Source organism: Octopus sinensis, linkage group LG19 (genome assembly GCF_006345805.1).
Source record: "Octopus sinensis linkage group LG19, ASM634580v1, whole genome shotgun sequence".
NCBI lineage: Eukaryota > Metazoa > Mollusca > Cephalopoda > Octopoda > Octopodidae > Octopus > Octopus sinensis.
The window spans coordinates 19,376,649-19,400,612 of NC_043015.1; the positions used below are offsets into that span (position 1 = coordinate 19,376,649).

General features: G+C 40.7%; 1 protein-coding gene across 1 annotated transcript in view; it reads left to right on the forward strand.

The window, feature by feature from the left end:
- Positions 1-23,964, forward strand: part of LOC115222183 — a 63,425-nt gene that overhangs the window by 34,084 nt on the left and 5,377 nt on the right. Inside the window, exons 5-6 of the mRNA XM_029792328.2 lie at positions 4,170-4,391; positions 13,316-13,384. Coding sequence (XP_029648188.1) covers positions 4,170-4,391; positions 13,316-13,384 — 291 coding nt within the window. The remainder of the gene's footprint in view (positions 1-4,169; positions 4,392-13,315; positions 13,385-23,964) is intronic.

Sequence of the window (23,964 nt, forward strand, 5' to 3'; positions counted from 1 at the left end):
CTGCACCTGTTTGCTTCTCCCCCTTCTTCCCTCCCTCGTGAAGCTGTGGGGAAGGGAGTGTAAGGAAAAAACGTCGTAAAGCGTTGTCAAGGAGACCAGCGTTCTTTTAGAACAACGACTTCATGGCTTAAAGAGACCAAAACAGAAATGGCTAAGAAAGCCCGAATTGGCATCTATAAGGGAAGTAACTTTCTAAAAATGCTTATATAGTTATTTCCCTTACAAACCCGAGCAACGCCGGGCGATACTGCTAGTATATATATAAAACTTTAGTTGTGTGAGTGTCTGTCCCCTTCGATTTAGATTCCTAACTACTCCCACATTTTGCGGTGGAGTTTAACCAAATTCGGGTATCTTATAGTTGTGATTCATATCGAGCCTGTCTGGGTATTAGCGCGCGTCTACGATGAGTCTACGATTTTAAAAATAATTTAACATCATTTTTTATTCCATTTTAATGCATAATTTTTCATGTGTCGATGGCGGCGGAGTTGGCGTCCATGGTCATACCTGCACCTGTTTGCTTCTCCCCCTTCTTCCCTCCCTCGTGAAGCTGTGGGGAAGGGAGTGTAATGAAATCAACGTCGTAAAGCGTTGTCAAGGAGACCAGCGTTCTTTTAGAACAACGACTTCATGGCTTGAAAACACCAAAACAGAAATGACTAAGAAAGCCCGAATTGGCATCTATAAGGGAAGTAACTCTCAAAAAATGCTTATATAGTTATTTCCCTTACAAACCCGAGCAACGCCGGGCGATACTGCTAGTATATATATATATATATATATATATATACAGCCTCAAATAGATCTGCACATGTTTCTACTGCACTGGTATTATAGTAAGGTTGCAATTGCAGCAGTTACCAATCAATGCAGTAGAAACATATATATATATATATATAGGGATCAAAACAGTTTTATTTAAATTCATTGGTACTCTTGAGTTTCATGTATGGTGCTAGTCAGCCATTTCACACTTGAAACTCAAGAGTACCAACAAATTTGAATCAAACTATTTTGATGCATACATGTAACTCCCAATAAATTAGTTGAATGCCCTTCTTTTGTCTGTCCACTCACTCATGTATATATATATATAATTATTATAATTATTAATTATTTCAGAGAGGATTGTCTGTGGAGTCATATTTTGTAGTGATAAGAAATAACGGCCTTTTGGCTGCTATTTCTAAATTTTTCGGTATGTGGTCAAGCAACTTGTTGCTAAACCCTTAATTATTGTTATATATATATATGTAGAAGATATGAGAATATTTGTTAATCACCACAATTGTTTTGACCCATTTAGCATCAATCCCTTATGGGTAGGATACTAACAACTGGCTTAGGAGTATCTGTCAGTGTAGATGTGTCTCTAGGTGATTCAAGACTAATTTCATTAAAATTATGATTGTTCCGCAAGTCATCTTTTTGGTTTGTGTATAGAAAAGCAGCAAATTAAGGGATATAGAAGATCAATAATATTTAACAGATGCAAAAAGAAACAAATACCCAATTCAGCAAAAAATGTATTAAATATAACCATTAAAAGATATGGATGTATAAACACCCTTAGGTGTACACCATATGATTTATTATCTAATCTGTATGTGTATATATATATGTATATATGGAATGTCAATGTATCATATATCTGAATAAGAAACACACTCTAAAGTAGAGAGCAGTGAAGTATTAAAATAATAAACTTAATGTCTGGTCATAGAGTGACCAATGGTTTCCCATCCACAACCTGTAGCTTCATGAATTACTCATCAGACTCTAGTCCAAAGACAAATTTAACTCTTCACCTCTCAGAGATGGAAAATTGTTACAGTCAATGGTCATCAGAGAATAAAAACGACATACAAGGAGAGCTTCCATCTTCACTCTATGGTGCAGTACCAAAGAAGTGGCCTCATGGTTTCATGCTAACTGGGAGAGGGGAAGAGCAAGGTTCACACAATTTTTAACCGGTGATATTGAAAGGGTTGCTGATCAAGGCACTTCAGTTTCTGCAGGTATAATGCTCTAGCCATCTGTAGGGGAGCCAATAGGCACACACTTGATAGGCTTAGAAAGGACCCGATTAGTGTACTAGGCTCTATGTGACTCAAAATTACTATGGAGATGAATCTCACCACCATGGACTTCCTAAACCCACTGGATGCTAGTGCCTTGTAGTAGAGAGCATCATCATCAAAGATATCTTGACTAGAGGATAGATTCGAAATCCTCTTGCTCACACCCTTCACAAAGTTCTTGAACATGAGAGGTGGGTGGCAGGAGTCTATGGGTGTTAGCTAATAACTTTTCATGTTAGATGCATATCTAAAGGAGGCCCTTAGGTTGTTCCTGTTGCATCTAACATGAAAAGTTATTAGCTAACACCCATAAAACGTGGAAAGATACAGGTTGCTCTTGTAGGTGTACAATGACTGTCCAGTGGGAGGCCAATGCGAAGCCGAGGGAGTCATCTATGAAGCTGTGGTGACACCCAGGCCTAGCAACCATAGTAATAGCAGCAGTGGATCATCTAACAACGTCGGCAGCCACAGCAGCAGAAACACCGGCACTGACACCAACAGCCCCAATACCAGTGAAGCTACCAGTCTCACACCCAACTTTACAATCAATGGCACCCACACCACTACCAGCAGCAATAACACCTAGCCTATGGCTAGGGATGACTACCACAACGATAACTACAGCTGCATTGCCAGACCTGCACATCAGTGATAACAGCACTGACAGCAGCTCCAACAACAATATCCCCAGGCCCAGAGCCAACCAGAGATGCATCAGTAATTTGAACATAGCTAACACCCAAACCTAGAAATACATTGGATCAGCTGGTCTAGTATTCATGCAATGCTTGTACAACCACAGGTCCTCCTTCAGGATGCCAGAAAGACAATTTGTCACACCCCTGTCCAGCCATGTGTGGCACCTCAAAAATCATGGAACCCTATATGATATTGAGTGGAAGATCTTAGAACAGCCAAGCCCCTACATCAAACAGGAGCAGATGCTGCAAGCTCTGCATAGCTGAGTGAGCTAGGATACTTAAAGACTCCCTGAGACCTAGGTCACTGAACACTCACCAAGAAATCTTCACCCTATACATCCATTTCAAGCATTACCTGCTGCAAACATGGGATACCACATTCACTGACTAAACCTGGAGGAGTCCTTACAATCCATTAGCAAACCAAGGGATAGATTGCTTATTCTCCTCTCCAAATAGCTGGTCAAGGGGAGATAACCTGTCCTCACTATCACCGGACTTTTTATACTCTGATGACCTTTTGACCATTGACTGTAACAACTTTCCAACTCCAAGTAGTGAAGAGTTAAATTTGTCTTCAGAGTAGAGTCTGATAAGACATCCACAAAGCTACAGCTTTCATCATCATCATCATCGTTTAACATCCGTTTTCCACGCTATGGCTATGAAACCATTGGTCACTCTATGACCAGACATTACCTTTATTACTTTTATATATTTGTATATATATGTAATATCATGAGTAGGTTGCAGAACAAACAAATATAAGGTCATCCACGTAACATTTCATATCTCGAACATTTAATCACATAATGCTTTTTCTTTCATGTTACGTGGATGACCTTATATTTGTTTGTTCTGCAACCATAGTTTAATAATATATTTGTCTCATTTAATTGAGCACTTCTATAGCAGTCCTATTAAACATTTTGTTCCTGATAAGAAACAATCACTTTATTATTAATATTATCATGAGTAGGTGCATGAAGCAGTGATAGAGAGTAAACAAACTTAAAGCCAATTCAAATATGTCTGAGAAATATTTGAACCTGTAAAGGCTTTTCACTGCAGTTTGTTGTGTTGAAAACATTTGCACATGAGACAAAGCAGTGTTAGAACACCATAGTCTGCTCAGAACACTCAATTGGACTGGTGAATGCATTTCAAGCTCATTAGTTCTCTTCAACTTAAACTTAAGTTTGTTTACTCCCCATCACTGCTTTCCACATCTACTCATTATATTTGTTGCCTTGAAATTGCACTATATTTTCAGGAATTTCATTTTTATTTATTTGTGGAAGGCATGAATATAAAATGCTTATATTTCTTGTAAACCATTTTATAAGAAATCATTGTAAATTTAATGCATTTTAAATTTCAGGATGGAATGATGGTGTTACATCTTTATTTCAATGGACATGGGATCTCCAAGTCAGTGTTCCAGGAAGTTCTTTATCAAGACCAGGTCAAGACCTAGAGAAAAGTTATGAAGGCATTGAGTGTGTTGAGTGTGCTAGCTGTTCTCTTGAAGATTTTGATTGGGACCGAGATGTCTTCACTATGGCTGCCGGTTGCTACATTTGTGCCAAACAATGGGATATATGTAAGTTTTATGGCCTTAACATGTTTTATTTGAAGAGAACCATCAGCTTTCTCTTCCTTTAAGGCTTACCTGTAGCTGTATGACAGCTGCCAAATATTGCTGTTATCTACATGCTATGAACTAATTTATTTCTACAATATAAAAGTTTAAAAGCCAAAAGTAATCTTTTGATAATAACGCAGAAGATTGCATTGATAAAAATATTAAATGCTAAACAGGCATGGCTGTGGTAAGAAGCTTGCTTCCTAACCACACAATTCCGGGTTCAGTTCCACTGCATGGCAACTTGAGCAAGTGTCTTCTACTATAGCCTTGGGCTGACCAAAACCTTGTGAGTAGATTTGTTAGACAGAAATTGAAAGAAGCCCTTCGTGTATATATATATATATTAAAATTAAAATGAGGGTGAAAAATTGGATATTAATTTCATAACATCAATTTTAACACCAGTGGTCTAGCATATAAAAAAACTGAGATTCAGTAAATAGTATTACATACATAAATATAAGAGGGAATTTTACCACTATGTGGAAACCCTTATGCTAGAAGAAGATCTGCTATGGTCTTAACCACTAAGAATTGTTCTCTAGAAAATTTTAGCAAACACCAGAAACGTAAGTGAGCAAGACAAATGAAAAATAACAAAAATATAGATTAATCACAAACAATTGTTTCACTATCAACAAATTACGTAATTTTACTTACATAATTTATCTGTAGATCTTCAGTATGATCGTCTACACGAATATAATTCGTAGAACTACACGGCAGACATCAACATGAGGTCAAAAATGCATGCAGTTCTACCCATTACATTTGTGGTTACTTTTCAAAAGTTTTCATTTAGGCGTGCTAAATTACCAGAAATTATACTGCATAAAATAATTCACTGCAGTAGCCTTTGCTGGTTTGAGAATGTATTAATTTAAAATTAAAATAAGGGTGAAAAATTGGATATTAATTTGATATCATCAATTTGAACACCGGTGGTCTAGCATATAAAAAAACTGAGATTCAGTAAATAGTATTACATAAAAAATATAATTTGTCGAACTGCATGCCAAATATTAACATGAGGTCAGAGAGACGAACAGTTCAGCCGATTATATTCACAGTTACATTCAAATGCCCTCGTTCTGGCGAGCTAAATTCCCGGAAATAAATACTGCATAAGTAATTTACTGCAGTAGTTTACGCCGGTTTGAGAACATATTAATTTATATGGCGTGTAGTTCGACAAATTATATTTTTCATGACGTACTCCACTGATGATCCGAGGATATTTATGTAAGTAATATTACATAATTTATTAACGGTGAAACAATTTTATGGGGTTAATCTTTATTTTCGTTATTTTTCATTTGTCCTGCTCGCTTACATTCTTGGTGTGTTGAATTATTTCTTGAGAACAATTCTTAGTGGTTGAGTCCCTTTGCGGATCTATATCTAGCGTAAGAGCATCCATATAGTGGATTCTCTCATAGTTGTGTATTAATAATATTTACTGAATCTCAGTCTTTTATACGCTAGGCCACTGGTGTTTAAATTGATGTTATTAAATTAATATCCAATTTTTTCACCCTCATTTTGACTTTAATTATATATATATATAAATATGTTTGTGTATCTGTGTTTGTCCCCCCACCATCGCTTGACAACTGATGTTGGTGTGTTTACATCCCCATAACTTAGTGGTTCAGTAAAAGAGACCGATAGAATAAGTACTAGGCTTACAAAGAATAAGCCTGGGGTCAATTCGTTCAACTAAAGGTGGTACTCTGGCATGGCCACAGTCAAATGACTGAAGCAAGTAAAAGAGAATAGCATATCTTAATAATTTCTTTCCTTACAAATGCATGAAGGACCATTTCAGAGTAAAATCTGGAAACTGCTAATAGGCTACACCAACAACACTTAGTTCATAAGAGATTTGAGAATGAGGAAGAGAAAATAAATAGGATTAGACAAGTCAAGTCTTAACTTCACTTGATTAATAAAGTCGAGACGATTTTCAAATGATTGTCTCATAAATTAAATTTTACATTTATAATTCTTCTTCCATATTTGATTTGCATGTATAGTTAGATGTACTGATACTTATATATATATAATATATATATGTGAAAATATTGCTGTATACATGGCCATCTATATGGTTGCACATGTAAATAAGAATGCACAAGTATGTTTCTATTTACATGTATGGACAGATATATGTATTTGTGTATATAGAAACTGATACGTGTAAAAACGTACAAGGGATATGCCCATATGTGTGTATGAATGTAAGCATGTATACTCATATATAAATCTGTATGAATATGTGTGAGTAGATAGATGTGTGTGTGTGTATGTAATCAATCAGTTGTCCATAAGTCAGGAAAAAAGCATACTCTAAAAGAGAATTTGAATGGTCATATATTGTTGAGTAGTATATTCTTGGTTAAAGTTTATAACCAGTAAGAAAGTTACCATTGGTTTTGTCTGTTATTGCATTTGACCTTGAATTTACTTCTCATAATAGAAAATTCATTTGATATGTGGTATCCCCCTTTTTTGGGACTAAAGAACAGAAAACATATCTATGACTTTAATCATACAATAGGAGGCAAGTCTTCTTCCCCTCCCAGAAAGTTTTTTTTTCCATTTCACTTTTTTTATCACCACTAAACCAAACCAAGACTGTATAATTACCTCCAGCATTAAAAGGTTATGTGTTCCAGCCAGAATGTCTGAAGACTCATCAGTATTGCCAAGTGCAATAGCAGATGCAAGACCAATGGTAATTCTCTGATCATTTATTTATATGCCATAATCAAGAATATACTATTCAACAATATAAAAATATAACTGCTCAAATTCTCTTTTAGAATGTGTTTTTTCTGACTTATGGACAACACTTCTCTTGTTACAGAGTGTATCACATGGTTTGTGCTTTATAGCTGCCTCTCTGATTGTGCACCTATATATTGTCATGAAAGGACTTGTTTTATATGCTCTTTATGGATATGGAAATATATGATCTTGGTTATTCTACCAAAACCATACCTGTGTCATCAAACAAGCTGGACATAAGGATGCACTGAGGGAAGTTCATTGACCTTATAAGATGCATGAAATGCAAAGCCTACTCCTATGACCAAACAACATCACCCTCAGATTCCATTTTTTATAACATCAAATCTGGAAGGTTTCTTCCCAGAATCAAAGAACTGAAAGCCTCCAAAGCAGATTTACTGGCATCATCTTCAAACTGAAATACCAGAAGTTCTCTAACCTGCTTCAGTGCAAGCTCACTTCAAATATACATTTCCTTAAAGATTCAGACTGGGCTTTGCTTTTCTCAGATAAAACCAAAATCCTAAGTAAAAACCAGCACATATGATGAGGCTCTTTGGGGATAGCATCACACAAAACTTTAGATGATAGATCGCTAGCCACTAAACCTTTTTCTATTTTCTTTCCTTGTTTATTTCTTTGTTCCTTTCTGTCAAAGAGTGTAAGCTCAAAACGTAAAAGACTTTCTCACTTCCCAAGCATTAAACTAATACATCTGTTTGTTGTTTACACACCCATCTTCGTCTTTTGTAAATTATCACTATAGATGAGCTTCCCTCATATGATGGCATAAATAATGTACCAAAATATTTAGCTAATTGTTAGATATAGCTGATAGAGTAAAAGCCTTAGCTGAGAGGAATGCTTTTATTATCACCAAAGATCATAAGTCAAACTTCACCTCCAACCCCAAGTTCCACCTGATTGACCCGTCTAAATCAGAATTGAGGAAGATAAGCAATGATATAAGGAAGATATCCTGTCTTATGACAATAACAATGAAGTAATTTAATGGATTAAAGCAAGCCAAAGTAGAAATAGAGCAAGGTTCAATTCAATATAGTGGTTGTTTATTCATCTGCATCAAAGACATTATTTTCACTAATAAGTTTACCAGTGTTAGTAATAGGGATATAGAGGTAATAATTCATGCCAGAAAAACCCTGCTGTTCAACAAAGGTTCAGCCTGCCTCAAACAAACTAACCAAGAAGATTTTTTCGATGTGGTGATGGAAGCATTTGACAGTGCAGATATCTGTGACCTCATAAGATTATTTGTGACACCTTAAAGTGTCAAATATAAATAAACAGGTTGTCCCATCAACCAACTTTGGTCTATATAGGGATGATGTTTAAGCCATCTCTATAGGCAGAAATGGGCACACCTTGAACAAGCTTAGGAAAGACTTGATTCACAACCTTAACTCCATTGAACTTAAGGTTACCATTGAAACCAAAGTTACCTTAGATATAACACTCAATTTGAGCACTGATTCATATAATCTATACTGCAAACCTAATGAAAGGTTGTCATATATCAACACAGCCTCCTGGTACTCACCTATATATAGTCTTTAAAAACCTCAAAGTGTGTCATTAAGATTATTTCCAACTTATTCTTGAATAAAGATGTTTTTGATGTAATAGCCCCCTATAACAATGAGGCTCTTGCAACCAGTAGGTTTAAGAACTGAACTACTTATATGACTGGCCCTAATATCCACAAGAGAAAAATGCCACTGTAAAGTCTTCTGGTTTGCCATACCCTTCACACTCAACATAAAATCTATGTGTAAAGTGCCTTCCTTAGATTGTTAGATAAGCATTTCACATTGTCCCATAGGTATAGGAGATTATTCAGTAGACATAACTTAAGGGCTGCATTCAGATGTGCACCTAGTGTCAAAAAGATATTAGAATACACTTCAAAGTGTTGTACAGAGGCATGATGTTCATGTAGGTTTAGCAGCCAGTGTTCAGTGAAAGGTTGGTGTAACACCAAGGGTGTGGTGTATGAAGCAGAGGTAGTACTATCAAACAATAGCAGCAAAGGAGGAATGCATACTCAGAAATATGTTGAGGCAATAGAGGCCCCCTTTAAAGCTAGGCTAAATAATCACAAGCCCTCTTTTAGGATCCAAGAGAGGTGCAACATTATAATATTAACCGCTTATATATAGTGATTAAAAGAGGAAGGAACACCATATAAAATCAACAAGAAGCTGCTGGCACAACCTGAGCTATATCTGAACAGAAGCAACTAAGCTTTACTTATATGAGAGAAGAATAATCTTTAAAAATTCATACAGTCCAGGTACCTTTTTGAACTCAAAAAGTGAAATTTTTAGTCATTGCCCTTACAATAGAAAATTTATTTTGAAAGCATGTCCGCCTTTTTAAAACCGAAGAACCAAAAATATGTACACCAGCACAGCTGACCCCATTCAGCCATAGCTGGAATCATACAATAGGAAGCAATTATTCCCTTCTCAGATAGGTTTTTTTTTTGTTTCATTTCATTTCACAAATGAGCTGACCAAGATTGTATATTTACAGTTAACATTAAAGAGACAATGTGTTCTTAGTCATCGGTATTGCTAAGTGCAGCATTCAATGCAAAATACATAGCAACTTTGTGACTGACCAGTTGTATGCCATAACCAAGAATATACAACTCTACAACGAAGAAGGACAAATCATAAATCCCTTCAGGTAGATGACCCTGCTCAATCTGTAGAAAAGGCATAGGTAGAAACTCATAAGATGTACCCTGTATAAGCTGTGGACACATAAGAGGTGCAGCAATATCAACAGAAGGTTAACTGGGAAGATAGTTTTTGTGTGTGGCAGATGCACAAGGGCAATAAGCACTGAAAATGTACAGAAAACAGATTCCATCACATACCAGGGGAAAAAAACTAGAAGTAGTTGATAGCTTGTGTTACCTAGGTGACCAGGTGAGTAGTGGAAGTGGATACTCTGGGAGCATAGCTGCTAGAATAAGAATAGGCTTGGGCAAAGTTCAGAGAGATCCTACCTCTGCTGGTAACAAAGGACCTCTCGCTGAATGTGAAAGGTAGACTGTTTGATGTCTGTGTGTGAACAGCCATGCTACACGGCAGTGAAACATGGGGTGTGACTGCTGAGGATATGCAGAGACTTGAAAGAAATGAAGCTAGTATACTCCGCTGGATGTGTAATGTCAGTGTGCATGCACAACAAAGTGTAAGCATCCTGAGAGAAAAGTTGGACATAAGAAGCATCAGATGGTGTGTGCAAGAGAGACGACTGCGCTGGCAGGTCATGTGATGCATATGGATGAGGATGTGTCACACCCTAAAGGTGGAGGAAACTTGTGGAAGAGGTAAACCCTGGAAGACATAGGATGAGGTGGTGAAGCACAACCTTCGAACGTTGAGTCTCACAGAAGCAATAACAAACAATTGAGACGACCTATGGAGATATGCCATGTTTGAGAAGACCCGAAAAGCCAGGTGAGATCATAATCATGACTGATTACAATCATAACTGGCCCATTTAAAAGCACCTTCCAATCGTCAGGCAATATGCTGTGATTGTGAAGACCTGTTGAACCAAGTGAAATCAATGCCATGGCTGATGCCAGTGCCGCCTGACTAGTACACATGCTTGTGACATATAAAAAGCACCATTTGAGCATGGCCAATGCTAGTGCTGCCTGACTGGCACCCAAGCCTGTGGCACATAAAAGGCACCATTCAAGCATGGCCAATCCAGTGCTGTCTTACTAGCACCCACGCCGGTGGCATGTAAGAAGCACCATTTGAGCCAATATCAGTGCCACCTGACTGGCACCCTTGCTGGTGGCACGTAAAAAGCACCCACCAAACTCACAGAGTGGTATTAGGAAGGGCTTTCAGCTGTAGAAACCTTGCCAAATCAGACTGGTGCAGCTTACCAGTTCTCAGTCAAACCATCCAACTCGTGCCAGCATGAAAAGTGGATGTTAAACAACAATAATGATGATGATGATGATAACATACACACACAAAATTAAGGTTGTTCACAACGGAGTCATACCCAACAACTAGTGTAGCTGTAGTCAACTGTTACAAAGGTAAAGGTGATGCCTTTGACAGAAATAATTACAGAGGTATAAAATTGCTAGACCATGTCATGAAAGTTATAGAGAGGATCATAGCTCAATAAATCAGGAAGAGAGTTAGCCTAGATGAGATGCAGTTCAGTTTCATGCCGGGGAGAAGCACTACTGACACTGTCTTCCTGGCAAGGCAACTGCAGAAGAAGCATTTAGTACTTGGCTTTTTTTTAAATGGAGAAAGCCTTTAACAGAGACTCTCACTCCCTCATCTGAAGGTCAATGCACAAGCTAGGGATAGATGAGTGGTTGGTGTCAACTGTACAAGCCACGTACTTAGATGATGTCAGTAAAATAAAGGTTAGCAATGAAGTTAGTGTACAAAGAGTCACTACCTGAACTAGAGAGGAAATTTCAGGTGTGGGAGCAAGGTCTGGAGCCAAAGGGCCTTAGAATTAATTTAGCAAAGACCAAATTCCTAGTAAGTAGGGAAACAGATAAATCACTAATCTTTTCAGAGAGATGGCCCTCCACAATATGTACAAAAAGGTGTTGGTAGAAACTCCATATGGTGTACCCAGTGCAAGCTATGGACACATAAGAGGTGCAGCAATGTCACAAGATAATTAACAGAGAAAGTAGTCTTTGTGTGTGTGGCAGATGTGCAGGTACAATAAGTACTAAGAGTTTATAGATAACAGACTTCAACAAATTTCCAAGGGGCTCCTTAGTGTAGTAGATAGCTTCTTTTATCTAGGCATCCAAGTTAGCAGTGGAGGAGGAAGTTCTGAAAGTGTAATTGCTAGAATAATAATGGAGTGGGCAAAGTTCAGAGAGCTATTACTTTTGTTAGTAACAAAGGACTTCTCCCTCAGAGAAAAAGATTGTATGATACCCATATATGTACAGCTATGCTGCATGGCAGTGAAACATAGGCTATGACTACAGAGGACATGTGAAGGCTTGAAAGGAATGAAGCCAGCATGCTCCACCGGATAGGTAATGTTGGTGTGCATGTAAGACAGCAAATGATTTAAGAGAAAAATTGGATATATATATATATATATGTGTGTGTGTGTTTGTGTTTGTCCCCTACCACTGCTTGACAACTGGTGTTGGTGTGTTTACATCCCCATAACTTAGTGGTTTGGCAAAGTACCAGGCTTAAAAGAAAAAAGTACTTGGATCAATTCATTTAACTGAAATTCTTCAAGGCAGTGCTCCAGCATGGCTGTGTATACATATATATGTGTTCACACATGAATTAGCATCTATTGGTGTTGAAAATATATAACTGATAAGGGCACAATAATGCCATTAATAAAAAGGACAACATGCTGTAGTGATAAATGCATAGGTATTGATGATGCATGCAGGATAATTAATGGTATTAGCTAGTAGTGAGGTAATAGTAAGTAATCTGAGAAAACTTGGAAATGAGTATTTATATTCCATCTCTCAAGGTTGTGAGGGATGAAATGCATGAAGTTATGTTGTTGTTTTAGACCCTTGTTACTCATACCAGTATAGGAAAATATATGTTAAAGTTATGAGGACGATGGTCAGAACGGTTCAGAGCTATTTATATCATTCTGTTCATTCTATCATAAGTAGACATATATTAAATGTAATAGACTTCAATTTATTTTATAAAAATACACTATATTAAAGAAAATCAATTGTACACTAATTTTTAGAGGGTGGGCAGGTGTGAAATATTTCAATTTTTTGTGTAGAGAAAGTATTGTGTTAATTCCTATCATAGTCATCTAGCCTCTAATAATATTCTGGAGGTGGAAAATAGTTGGCAGATTTATTGTATTAGACCAAGAAGTATAAAAAAACACATATGATCTCAGCATAAAGGAATATATGTAAAAGCTGTAAGATATTTTGTCTAATGGTCCATTAATTCTGCCATTAACCACTTTTGAATACTTAGAATTTTGATATTTTTAGCTAATTATTACTGCAATAAATTCAGCATTTTCCATTTCTCTTTGTATAGCTTATAATACAGCCCAGAGGACATGCTATTCTCAAAGATCCTATCTCAGTCTAATCCGCAGAATTAAAGGTAAGCATTTATTCAAAAATTATTTTTTTATTTTATTGCATATTTCATTTAACACTGAAATTTTACTTTTATTATACTACTAAATATTAACAATCATGTCTATTATTTCCACTGCTTTTACAGATAAAATTCAATACAAAGAAAATATCTGTTAATTGATATTCACTGAACCTCTCCTGTTTTTTGTTTTTAACAACCTGTTTTGGATTTCTTTTTCAAATAGAAAAATGCATGTCTTCCTTAATTGCTATTTGTATTGCTTTGAAGAGTTATTTAATGAAGATAAAGCAAGAATGGAACCAAATAGTATTTGGTTGAAAACACTATGTATATATATTTTTGTTAGATTAGAATATGTATATGTGTGTGTGGATCAAAACAGGTTGATTCAAATTCGTTGGTACCCCGAGAGTTCTAAGTGTGATGATAATTTTCAGCCATTTTGAATTTGAATGAAAGAAGTTGATTGTTATTACCATAAGGTGGGCTGTGATTGGTCAAGGAAGGTCACGTAGTGTCATGGTTTGATGTTGGTGAACAGGAAATCAGTCAGGTTGTTGGAGGGGAGGTAGGAAGGGGCAGCATATGCAAGTATATAGTTGTATATGTGGGTGTGTAGATACACTCATATGGTTTTGCATGCATGTCTGCATTGATGCAAGTGTGCACAGCTGTATATGGATGCATATTCTCACACACACAACTATATATGTATATGAACAGACTTGCACACATGCATATTAGTGAGCGCATAACAAGCATTTGGAGTTGGTAAGTGTTGAGAATTGGTAAGCATTGAGGATTGGTAACTGGTGGTCCTGCTCATGGGGTTGGTTGGTGATGGTGACCTTGGTGCAGAGTAGCAGCTGGTACTAAGGTGATATATCCAGGTTGTCAGCAGTCAGAGGCTTGAAATTTGCCAGAAGGGCATACCGCTGGTGACAGCAATAAGATAACTTTCTTTTATTAGCCACACAGGCAATAAGATAAATCATATTTCTTATTGATGGATACTGCAGGTTGTTGGAGGATATGCAGTTTTATGTGGAGGCAGAGTTGGCAGTTTGGGGGCACTGGGAGAATATGGTGGTGCTCTGTCAACAATAGTTCACTTGATGCTGGGTGTTTCATCTCAGAGGTCACAGAGTCTCCAGAGAAAATGAAACAGGGAAGTAGAGTTCTCTGTGTCCCATACAGGAAGCCTAATGAGGAAACACTATACATCCACGAGCTCAATTAAAAACCTGGTTCCAGGCATTAGAAACGACTGTCTAATCTCTCAACCAATAGAGATATCTTTAACAAGGCTGACCCCCACTACAACAATGCTTTGGCTAGGGGTGGGGTTACTGAGAAGCTCACTTATGGGGACAACACCCTCTCCTCACCCCAAAAAGATTAGGAAAAGGAAAATGATATGGTATAACATCCCTTTCAACCCAGATATTTCCACCAACATAGCTAAGGGCTTCCTATCATTAATTAAGAAACTCTTCCCCAGAGACCAATAGTATTACAAACTCTTCAACCCCATAATATCAAGGTGAGCTACTCCTGATTAGACAACGTATCCAACATCGCATGCATCAACAGACATAAAAATGCAATCGCACCACCCCAACCCCAACCTGCTGAAACCCCACCATGTGCCATCTAGAATGATCCTGCCTCTCAGGGGCTGTAATATGCAGAGCCACCCTTACACCATCTGATGGCATTACCAGGCACTATACAGGTATGACAGCCAATAACTTCAAGGGAAGATACTCCCAGCATATGCACTCATTCAGATCCAGGGATAGAGAGAACTCTACCTCCCTGTCTCATTTTTTCTAGAGACACTGTGACCTCCGAGATGAAACACCCAGCATCAAGGGTATTAATTGAACAGATCAACCCCAGGACTTTTTTTAAGCCGTGTACTTATTCTATCATTTCTTTTGCCGAACTGCTAAGTTATGGGGACATAAACACATCAGTACTAGTTGAGTTGTCAAGCAGTGATGGGGGACAAACATAGACACAAGACACACACATAGATATACAAACACACACACATACATATATATAGTTCAAAACAGTTTAATTCTGATTCCGTACTACTTAAAGATTCAAAGCCCCTAATGGAAGAGGGTAGGGCTTTCCTCAGGCAAGTGGAAATCAGAATAAATGGAGAGGGGTAGGAAGTCCAAGATGGCTGGTGGCAGATTGGCTGCGATTGGTCAAGAGATGTCACATGATGTCAATATTAATAAGCAAACAACAGCAGATACTTGAGAAAAATGGGAATTTGGCCATGGTTGGACAAGAAATTGATGGCGTCTGGGTGTAGGGTCAAAGGGGTGTAGTGATGCTACTGTGTAAGGTTCAGCGTGCATGCGCAGAATGGGACTACTTCCGGGTGGCCACCGGAAGTCTTCCCCATGCGCATGTGCAGGAAACTGACCCCTAAGGCACAGTCCACTCACTCACTCTCTCTGGCCCCAACAGCACTCGTGAACAGACGTGCATTAGAAGTCTCTGAGAACTATGCATCGACTTAGCAGTGGACACATCGAACCACTTCGACCAGCCTACAAGAAGCAGTACAACAGATACGGCTGTCGGTCCCCCTCAGAAATAGGCACACCAGATCAACACCATCACAAGTAATAAAACAACATTTGCTGTCTTTCTCAGATAACCTGACTTCGTCTGTTATATTTAACTAAATTGAATGTGACGGAATCGGATCGGACACCCCTTCAGTGATACCGATTCCAGATCCTGTTATAATTGGTGACCCCGAGTAAAAAAAAAAAAAAAGAAAGAACAGAAGACGCAGCGAACAGGTTTTGCCAGTTAGCACGCTGAAAACTCAGTTTTCACTTTCATTTTTTCGTACAAACAAAAGTTTATCCATCGCACTCAGTACACTGAAAAAAAAAAAACACACACACACATCATTTTTTCTTTTCTGTAGCCTTTGTTTTTCCTTTGTGTGCACACACACACACCTATTCTTTACTACCCACGAGGTGCACACACACACACACACACACACGAGTACACAAAACACGTTTTTTTTTTATTTGCTTTGTCGGTTTCACGTGTTCTCCACTTCTCGTTCTTCCTTCTGCCCCCTTTCTGACAGGCGTTTTTTCGGACAAACATGGCTGCATCAGGTTTGCCTTTATTCACAGGGGATGCAGGTCTGTGGTTTGCCCAGGTGGAGTCGCATTTTGACGCACATGCCGTTCCTCCACAGCAGCAGTTGCATCTGCTATATTCAAGTTTGCATCCCCGACTCGCCACATCGGTCAGGGATCTCATAATAAGTCCCCACCCGGACGCCACATACGTGTCCGTAAGAGCCGAAATCCTCCACCGCAACATGCGGTCGGAGGAGAGTAATTTTAAGGAGCTGATGGCTGAGGAACAGTTGGGATACAGGACTCCATCCCAGTTCCTGTGCCACCTAAGGGAGCTGAGCGGGAACGCAGCAGACGCGCCGCTCTTACGGAGGATTTTCTTCTCCAGGTTGCCTGCCCACATGCAGACAATGTTGGCCACGGCACTGGAGTCTGTGTCAGTAGACCAGATTGCCACGATGGCAGACAAAATATTGGAATTTCCGAAACCATCTCCATCGCGAGGCCTGTGCGCATGTACAGAGCCCCCTCCGACAGTTTCTCCGATGCATAATTCATTAGCCGAGCGGCTCGCTGCGCTCACACGGCGAATTGATGATCTGTGCCATGCGATCGGGCGTCGACCACACAGTTGTAGTCGCAGTGGCTCTGCTGAAAAGGCAGAACGGTGTACCCAGCCGTGCACTTTTCAGCTCTCGGGAAACTAAATCCGGAGGAGGTGAGCACGTCACCTTCTTCCGTCTCGTTTCCCAAAAATCGTGCGTTCTTTGTAAAAGATCTGGTGTCGAAGAAATTCTTCATGGTGGACACCGGCTCTTGTTGCAGCATCTGGCCCCTTTGTCTGATTGCAGACAAGCCCAAGCACTCTTCAATTGTCTTGCATGCCATTGACTCGTCTCCTATAACCACCTTCGGTCAGATTTCGCTGCGCCTCGACATCAACCTTCGTCGAGATTTTCAATGGGTTTTCGTCATCGCTGACATCCTGCATCCTATTCTCGGCGCTGATTTCTTGGATAGGTTTAATCTATTGGTGGATGTCAGGCGTCGGAGGCTTCTTGACAGCACGACGTCACTCTCATCGCTCACTGGGAGTTCCACCGATGCGGTCCTTAGCCCGACATTCTTTGTTGCCACCTCTGGAGACGCTTTTCACTCTCTTTTGGCTTCGTTTCCGGAGCTAGTGGACATTGCCTTTCAACCAGAAAAGCCTACCCACTTGACCCTCCATTTTATCACCACCACTGGGCCGCCTGTATTTTCGCGCCCACGGCGCCTTGCGCCTGACCAACTAAAAGCGGCTAGGGCCGAGTTTGAGCACATGCTTCAACTTGGCCTTATACGCCCCTCCACCAGCCCATGGGCGTCTCCCCTTCATTTAGCGTGAAAGGACGAGTCTGATTTTCGCCCGGTAGGAGACTATCGACGCCTCAATGCCGTAACAATAGCCGACAAGTATCCAATCAGAATTCTACAGGACTTTACGGCAAATCTCCATGGTTGCACCATTTTTTCGAAGGTCGACCTTATACACGCGTACCATCAAATACCGGTCAACCCAGCTGATGTTCCAAAAACTGCAATCACTACCCCTTTTGGGTGTTTTGAGTTTTTGTATTGAGTTTCGGTTTGCGGAATGCTACCAGCACTTTCCAGCGTTTCATTGATGAGGTTGTCCGCGGTCTTGATTTTGTGTTTGCCTATGTCGATGATATACTCATTGCGAGCGACACACATGAAAATCATCTCCAGCACCTTTCTCGGCTTTTTCAGCATCTTCGCGCTTATAGTATACGTATAAATCCCGACAAGTGTGTTTTCGGACGCTCTTCTCTAGATTTTCTTGATTTTTTTGATTGATTCGAGTGGAATCAGCCCTCTGTCATCAAAGGTCGATGCCATTCAACACATCGCACCTCCCACTTTCTTGCGCCAGCTCAGGCATTATCTAGGGATGATCAATTTCTACTGACGTTTTATTCCCGGTTGTGCAGATAAGCTACTTCCTCTCACCAGGCTATTAAAGGACACTCCTAGAAAGGACGGTCAAGTTACCCTCTGTTGAGGCACTGACAGCCTTTGAGTTCATTAAGGAGCTGGCTTCTGTTTCTTTGCTTGCACATCCGGTTCCTGGTGCTTCTCTCTCTTTGACTGTAGACGCATCGGACACTACGATTGGCACTATGTTACAACACACAGTGGATAATCATATTCGACCTCTGGCTTTCTTTTCCCGCCAACTGCAACCAGCTGAACGACGATACAGCACCTTTGATCGTGAGCTCCTAGCGATCTATCTATCTGTTCGTCATTTCCAGCATCAACTTGAAGGGCGAGATTTTGTGATCTATACGGATCACAAGCCCCTTACGTTTGCCCTGTGTTCAAAAACGGACAAACTCTTGCCTCGTGCTTTCCGGCACCTGGATTTTATCTCTCAATTCACTAGTAACATTCGACACATACCTGGAAAGGAGAACGTTCCTGCTGACGCTCTCTCTCGCCTTCCAGTCTGCGCCCTTTCGTCTCCTGCTGCTATCGACTTAACTGCCATCTCGCAGGAGCAGCCACCTTTGGCGTCGTTAGATTTAACTTCTCCCAAGTTCTCTTGTTGCCAGTTTTCCTACCTTCCGTTTCCGTCAGCCGAAGGCACCATTCTTTGTGATACTTCCACTGGTTCTCCCAGGCCACTCGTGCCTGAGAATCATCAACGCTCAGTGTTTGAAGTACTGCACTCCTTATCACATCCTGGCATCGCTGCCACCCTTAAGCTCGGTTTTTCTGGCTGAATATGTGTCCCACTATTACTTCTTGGACACGCACCTGCTCCAAGTGTCAACAGTCCAAGATTCAACGGCACGTTCGTGCCCCGCTTGGACATTTTCCCCCTACGGAGGGCCGTTTTTGCCATGTCCACATCGATCTGGTTTTCTTATCTGTTAACTTGTGTCGATCGTTTCTCCCGCTGGCCAGAAGCCATTCCAATAGCAGACATTTCTGCTGAGACTGTTGCGCGAGCCTTCGTTTCGAACTGGATTTCCCGTTTCGGAGTTCCGTCCAGATTGACTACTGATCATGGACGTCAGTTTGAAGCTTCGCTATTTCGCGAATTGTCGCGCATTTTAGGTGTGCATCATATTCGCACTACCAGCTATCATCCAGCGTCTAATGGATTAGTTGAACGGTTCCATAGACAGCTCAAGGCCGCTCTTCGTGCCTCCTCGGATCCACAGTCCTGGATTGAGTTTCTGCCCATTGTGCTTCTCGGTTGTCGCACTGCTGTCAAGGCAGACCTGGGGTTTTCTTCTGCAGAGCTACTGTATGGTACCACACTGGCATTGCCTGGTACGATGTTGGTGCCAGACACTTCCCAGCCCCATGATCCGGCGACCTATGTCGCCAGACTGCGTTCCTATTTTTCGAATCTTCCACCCATGGTTCCCAGGAAACAATCTCCACCATTCCATCTCCCACCGGATATGGACACTTGGTCGCATGTTTTTGTTCGGGACGACTCTGTCAAGGGACCACTTGTTTCTCCCTTTAAAGGACCTTTCCTTGTGCTTTCTCGCACACCTAAGGTTTTCACCATTGAAATAAATGGTCATTCGGAGACCGTTTCCATGGACCGACTGAAGAAAGCATACTTTGAGATGTCTTCATCTTTTGATGACAACCTTGCCTCACCCACCTATGCACCTTTAACAACACCTTCACCTGCACAGACACCTTTGCCTTCACCGGCTCCCACAACACCACCTTCGCCGTCAACGGGTGCCCTGAGCACACCGTATATTACAAGATCGGGCAGAACAGTGCATTGGCCCAAGAAACTTTCAAAGACAATTTATATTTAACTTTCTTTCTTTCAAATTTCTTGTTTTTAGTATCATATTGTGTACCAAATCTTCTGGGGGATCGGCAAGCCATCTGTTTTTCTGCAGCACCACTACAAATTTTCTTGTTTTCGTACTTCCACACTCGAGGGGGAGCCATGTAGTGATGCTACTGTGTAAGGTTCAGCGCGCATGCACAGAATGGGACTACTTCCGGGTGGCCACCGGAAGTCTTCCCCATGCACATGTGCGGGAAACTGACCCCCTAAGGCACAGTCCACTCACTCACTCTTTCTGGTCCCAACAGCGCTCGTGAACAGACGTGCATTAGAAGTTTCTGAGAACTACGCATCGACTTAGCAGCGGACACATCGAACCACTTCGACCAGCCTACAAGAAGCAGCACAACAGATACGGCTGTCGGTCCCCCTCAGAAATAGGCACACCAGATCAACACCATCACGAGTAATAAAACAACATTTGCTGTCTTTCCCAGATAACCTGACTTCGTCTGTTATATTTAACTAAATTGAATGTGGTGGGATCGGATCGGACACCCCTTCAGTGATACCGATTCCAGATCCTGTTACAGGGGCATGTGGGTATATGTGCATATAAAAGGGATGTGGATTTGTGTGGCCTGGCATGGTTAGTGTGGTGCTTATGCATTCTGTATGCATGCAAACATGTATATGTACATGCACATTCACATTCATACACATGCATGCACCCACACACACATGAACACAGAGACATATTCACCCGCATACATACATACATACATACATACATACATATATATATATATATATATATATATATATAAATGAATGTGTGTATCATTGGCCATGTAAGGGGGTGGGGCATGCATGTTTATGTACGGGGTGGTGTGCATGCACATGGATGCTTCTGTGTGTCCATATGTGGTTACTATTGCATGTGTGCCTCATATATAGGGACTGCACATGCAACAGCAAGCACATGAACACACACAAGCATCCTTGGCCAACCACAGCCCATCTACCAGCAGCCATCTTAGACTTCTTGCACCTCCCTATTTGTTCAGATTTCCACCAGCATAAGGCCCTGATTAGAGGCTTTAAAAGTTTAAAAAGCATGGAATTGGAATCAAATTGTTTTGTTCAATACATGTAGCTCCCAATTAATGTGTTGAGTGCCCTTTCTTTGTCCACTTACATGTATATATATTATCTATATATTTCTTTATCATGTAAACATAGTTCCGATAGCTTCGTCTTCCTTGTTTGTCTTAAGATCATGCATATCTGTTAATCGTTATATTTTATTTCTATTTTATTCAAGGTTATCATTTCATTATTTCATTCTCTCTAAATTTATTTAACCATTGTTTACAAGTGCAGAAGACGATGCTCTAGTCTAAACTTGCTGTTTCGCCCTCGCACCCCCTCCACCTTTAACCGGAAGTTACTAACCTATGTCTTCCTTCTCTACCTCCCGCGAACACTTCTAAGGGCCAAATGCTACCTACACCCCTATGTAGGGTTCATTTGATCATTTAGCGCATAAAAATGGTGTAGTGTATGTAGATTGTAGTCTAGTGTTTCTTTATGAATTCTGCCAAATGCAAGCTTTCTTTTCAGGTACATGACACTGCTGTCCCTCATCCCAGGGTCTCACAGGCCCACACCTCCCACACCCTCAGAGTTGGCACACTCAACGTTGGCACACTGAAAGGTAGGTCTGGTGAGATTGTTGAGATGCTTGAACGGAGACATGTAGATTTGTGCTGCATCCAAGAAGTAAGGTGGAGAGGAGGTTCCGCTAAGTTCCTTACAGGCAAAGAACACAGGTACAAGATTTTCTGGGCAGGGAGCACTGATGGGGTCAGGGGCGTGGGTATATTTCTTGCGGAGAAATGGGTTGATAAGGTAATCGAGATAGTCAGAGTATGTGACAGAGTACTTAAGATTAGATTAGTGCTTCACCATAGGTCAGCTACCATTATCTCGGCCTATGCCCCTCAACCGGGGCTACAAGAGGTGCAGAAAGACCGATTCTATGACACCCTATTGCAGACTACTTCGTTGACAAATGACAGAGACCTTCAATGGACATGTTGGTCAACATGTCGGGGGCTTCCATGGCATACATAGAGGCTATGGTTTTGGTTTTCGCAATGAGGAGGGAACCAGGCCGCTGGAGTTTTGCGATGGAAATGGTTTGCAATACCAACTTCAGGAAACCCGCCTCCCACCTAGTCACCTACCGTTCTGGCAAACACACTAGCCAAATTGACTACATCCTCACCAGAAAAAAGGAAAGAGGGCTGCTTATAAATGCCAAAACATTCCTAGGTGAAGAATGTACCCCTCAACATAGATTAGTAGTTAGCGACTTCGGGATCAGAGCTAAGTGGATGCCCAGAAGAAGACCAGCTTGAAGGAGAAGGGTCTGGAAGCTTAAAGATCCTGCAAATGGACAGAGATTTAGAGACGTATTACTCGAAGCCTTCGTTGAAATAGAAGGGGATATAGCTTCACATAATGTGGAAGACAACTGGAGGTTTCTACAGAACAACCTGCTGAGAGCCACTGACCAGATCTGTGGATGGTGCAAAGTCCCATCTCGACCCAATGTGGTGGTGGAACAATGTGGTTGACAGGGCTATTAAACAAAAGAAACAGGCTTGGAGGGGCTGGAAGAATGGAGGTAGCAGGGAATTGTATCAGACTGCCAGAAGAGAAGCTAGGAGACAGGTTTATTTAGCCAGAGGGGAAGCAGATAAGAAAAAATTTGCCAATGTTCTGCGCTGTGAGGACCAAAGACTTGAAGTATTTCGTGTTGCAAGACAGTGTGTGAGAGAGAATCGTGATGTCATAGGAGAGAATGTGTCCGTATGGATGATGTTTCACTTGCACTAAATGAGGCTACAAAGAGAGAGGTTTGGAGACGCCACTATGAAAGGTTGCTCAATAAAGAGAATGAATGGGAGAAAGAGTGTCTGCCGAATGTTGACCCAACAGAGGGACCAGCTATCTGAATTGACAGTACCTTGGTAGATAAAGCAATCAAGAGTATGAAGACAGGGAAAGCCCCCAGCCCATCAGGAATCACTGCAGAGTTGCTAAAAATATCTGGCAATGTCGGCTATAGCCTAGTCACCCATATAGTTAACCAAGTGATACACGTAGGAGTCATACCCAATGACCGGGCGTTGTCAGTGTTTATTGAGCGAAAACACCTAAAGCTCTACGAGGCTCCGGCAGGGGATGGTGGTGATCCCTGCTGTACTCTTTCACCACAACTTTCTCTCACTCTTACTTCCTGTTTCTGTTGTACCTGTATTTCAAAGGGCCGGCCTTGTCACTCTCTGTGTCACGCTGAATATCCCCGAAAACTGCGTTAAGGGTACACGTGTCTGTGTAGTGCTCAGCCACTTACACGTTAATTTCACGAGCAAGCTGTTCCGTTAATTCGGATCAACCGGAACCCTCGTCGTCGTAACCGACGGAGTGCTTCCATCCATACCCAATGACTGGTGTAGCAGCACCATAGTTAACTGCTACAAAAGTAAAGGTGACGCCTTAGATACAAATAATTACAGAAGTATCAAGCTGCTGGGTCAAGTAAT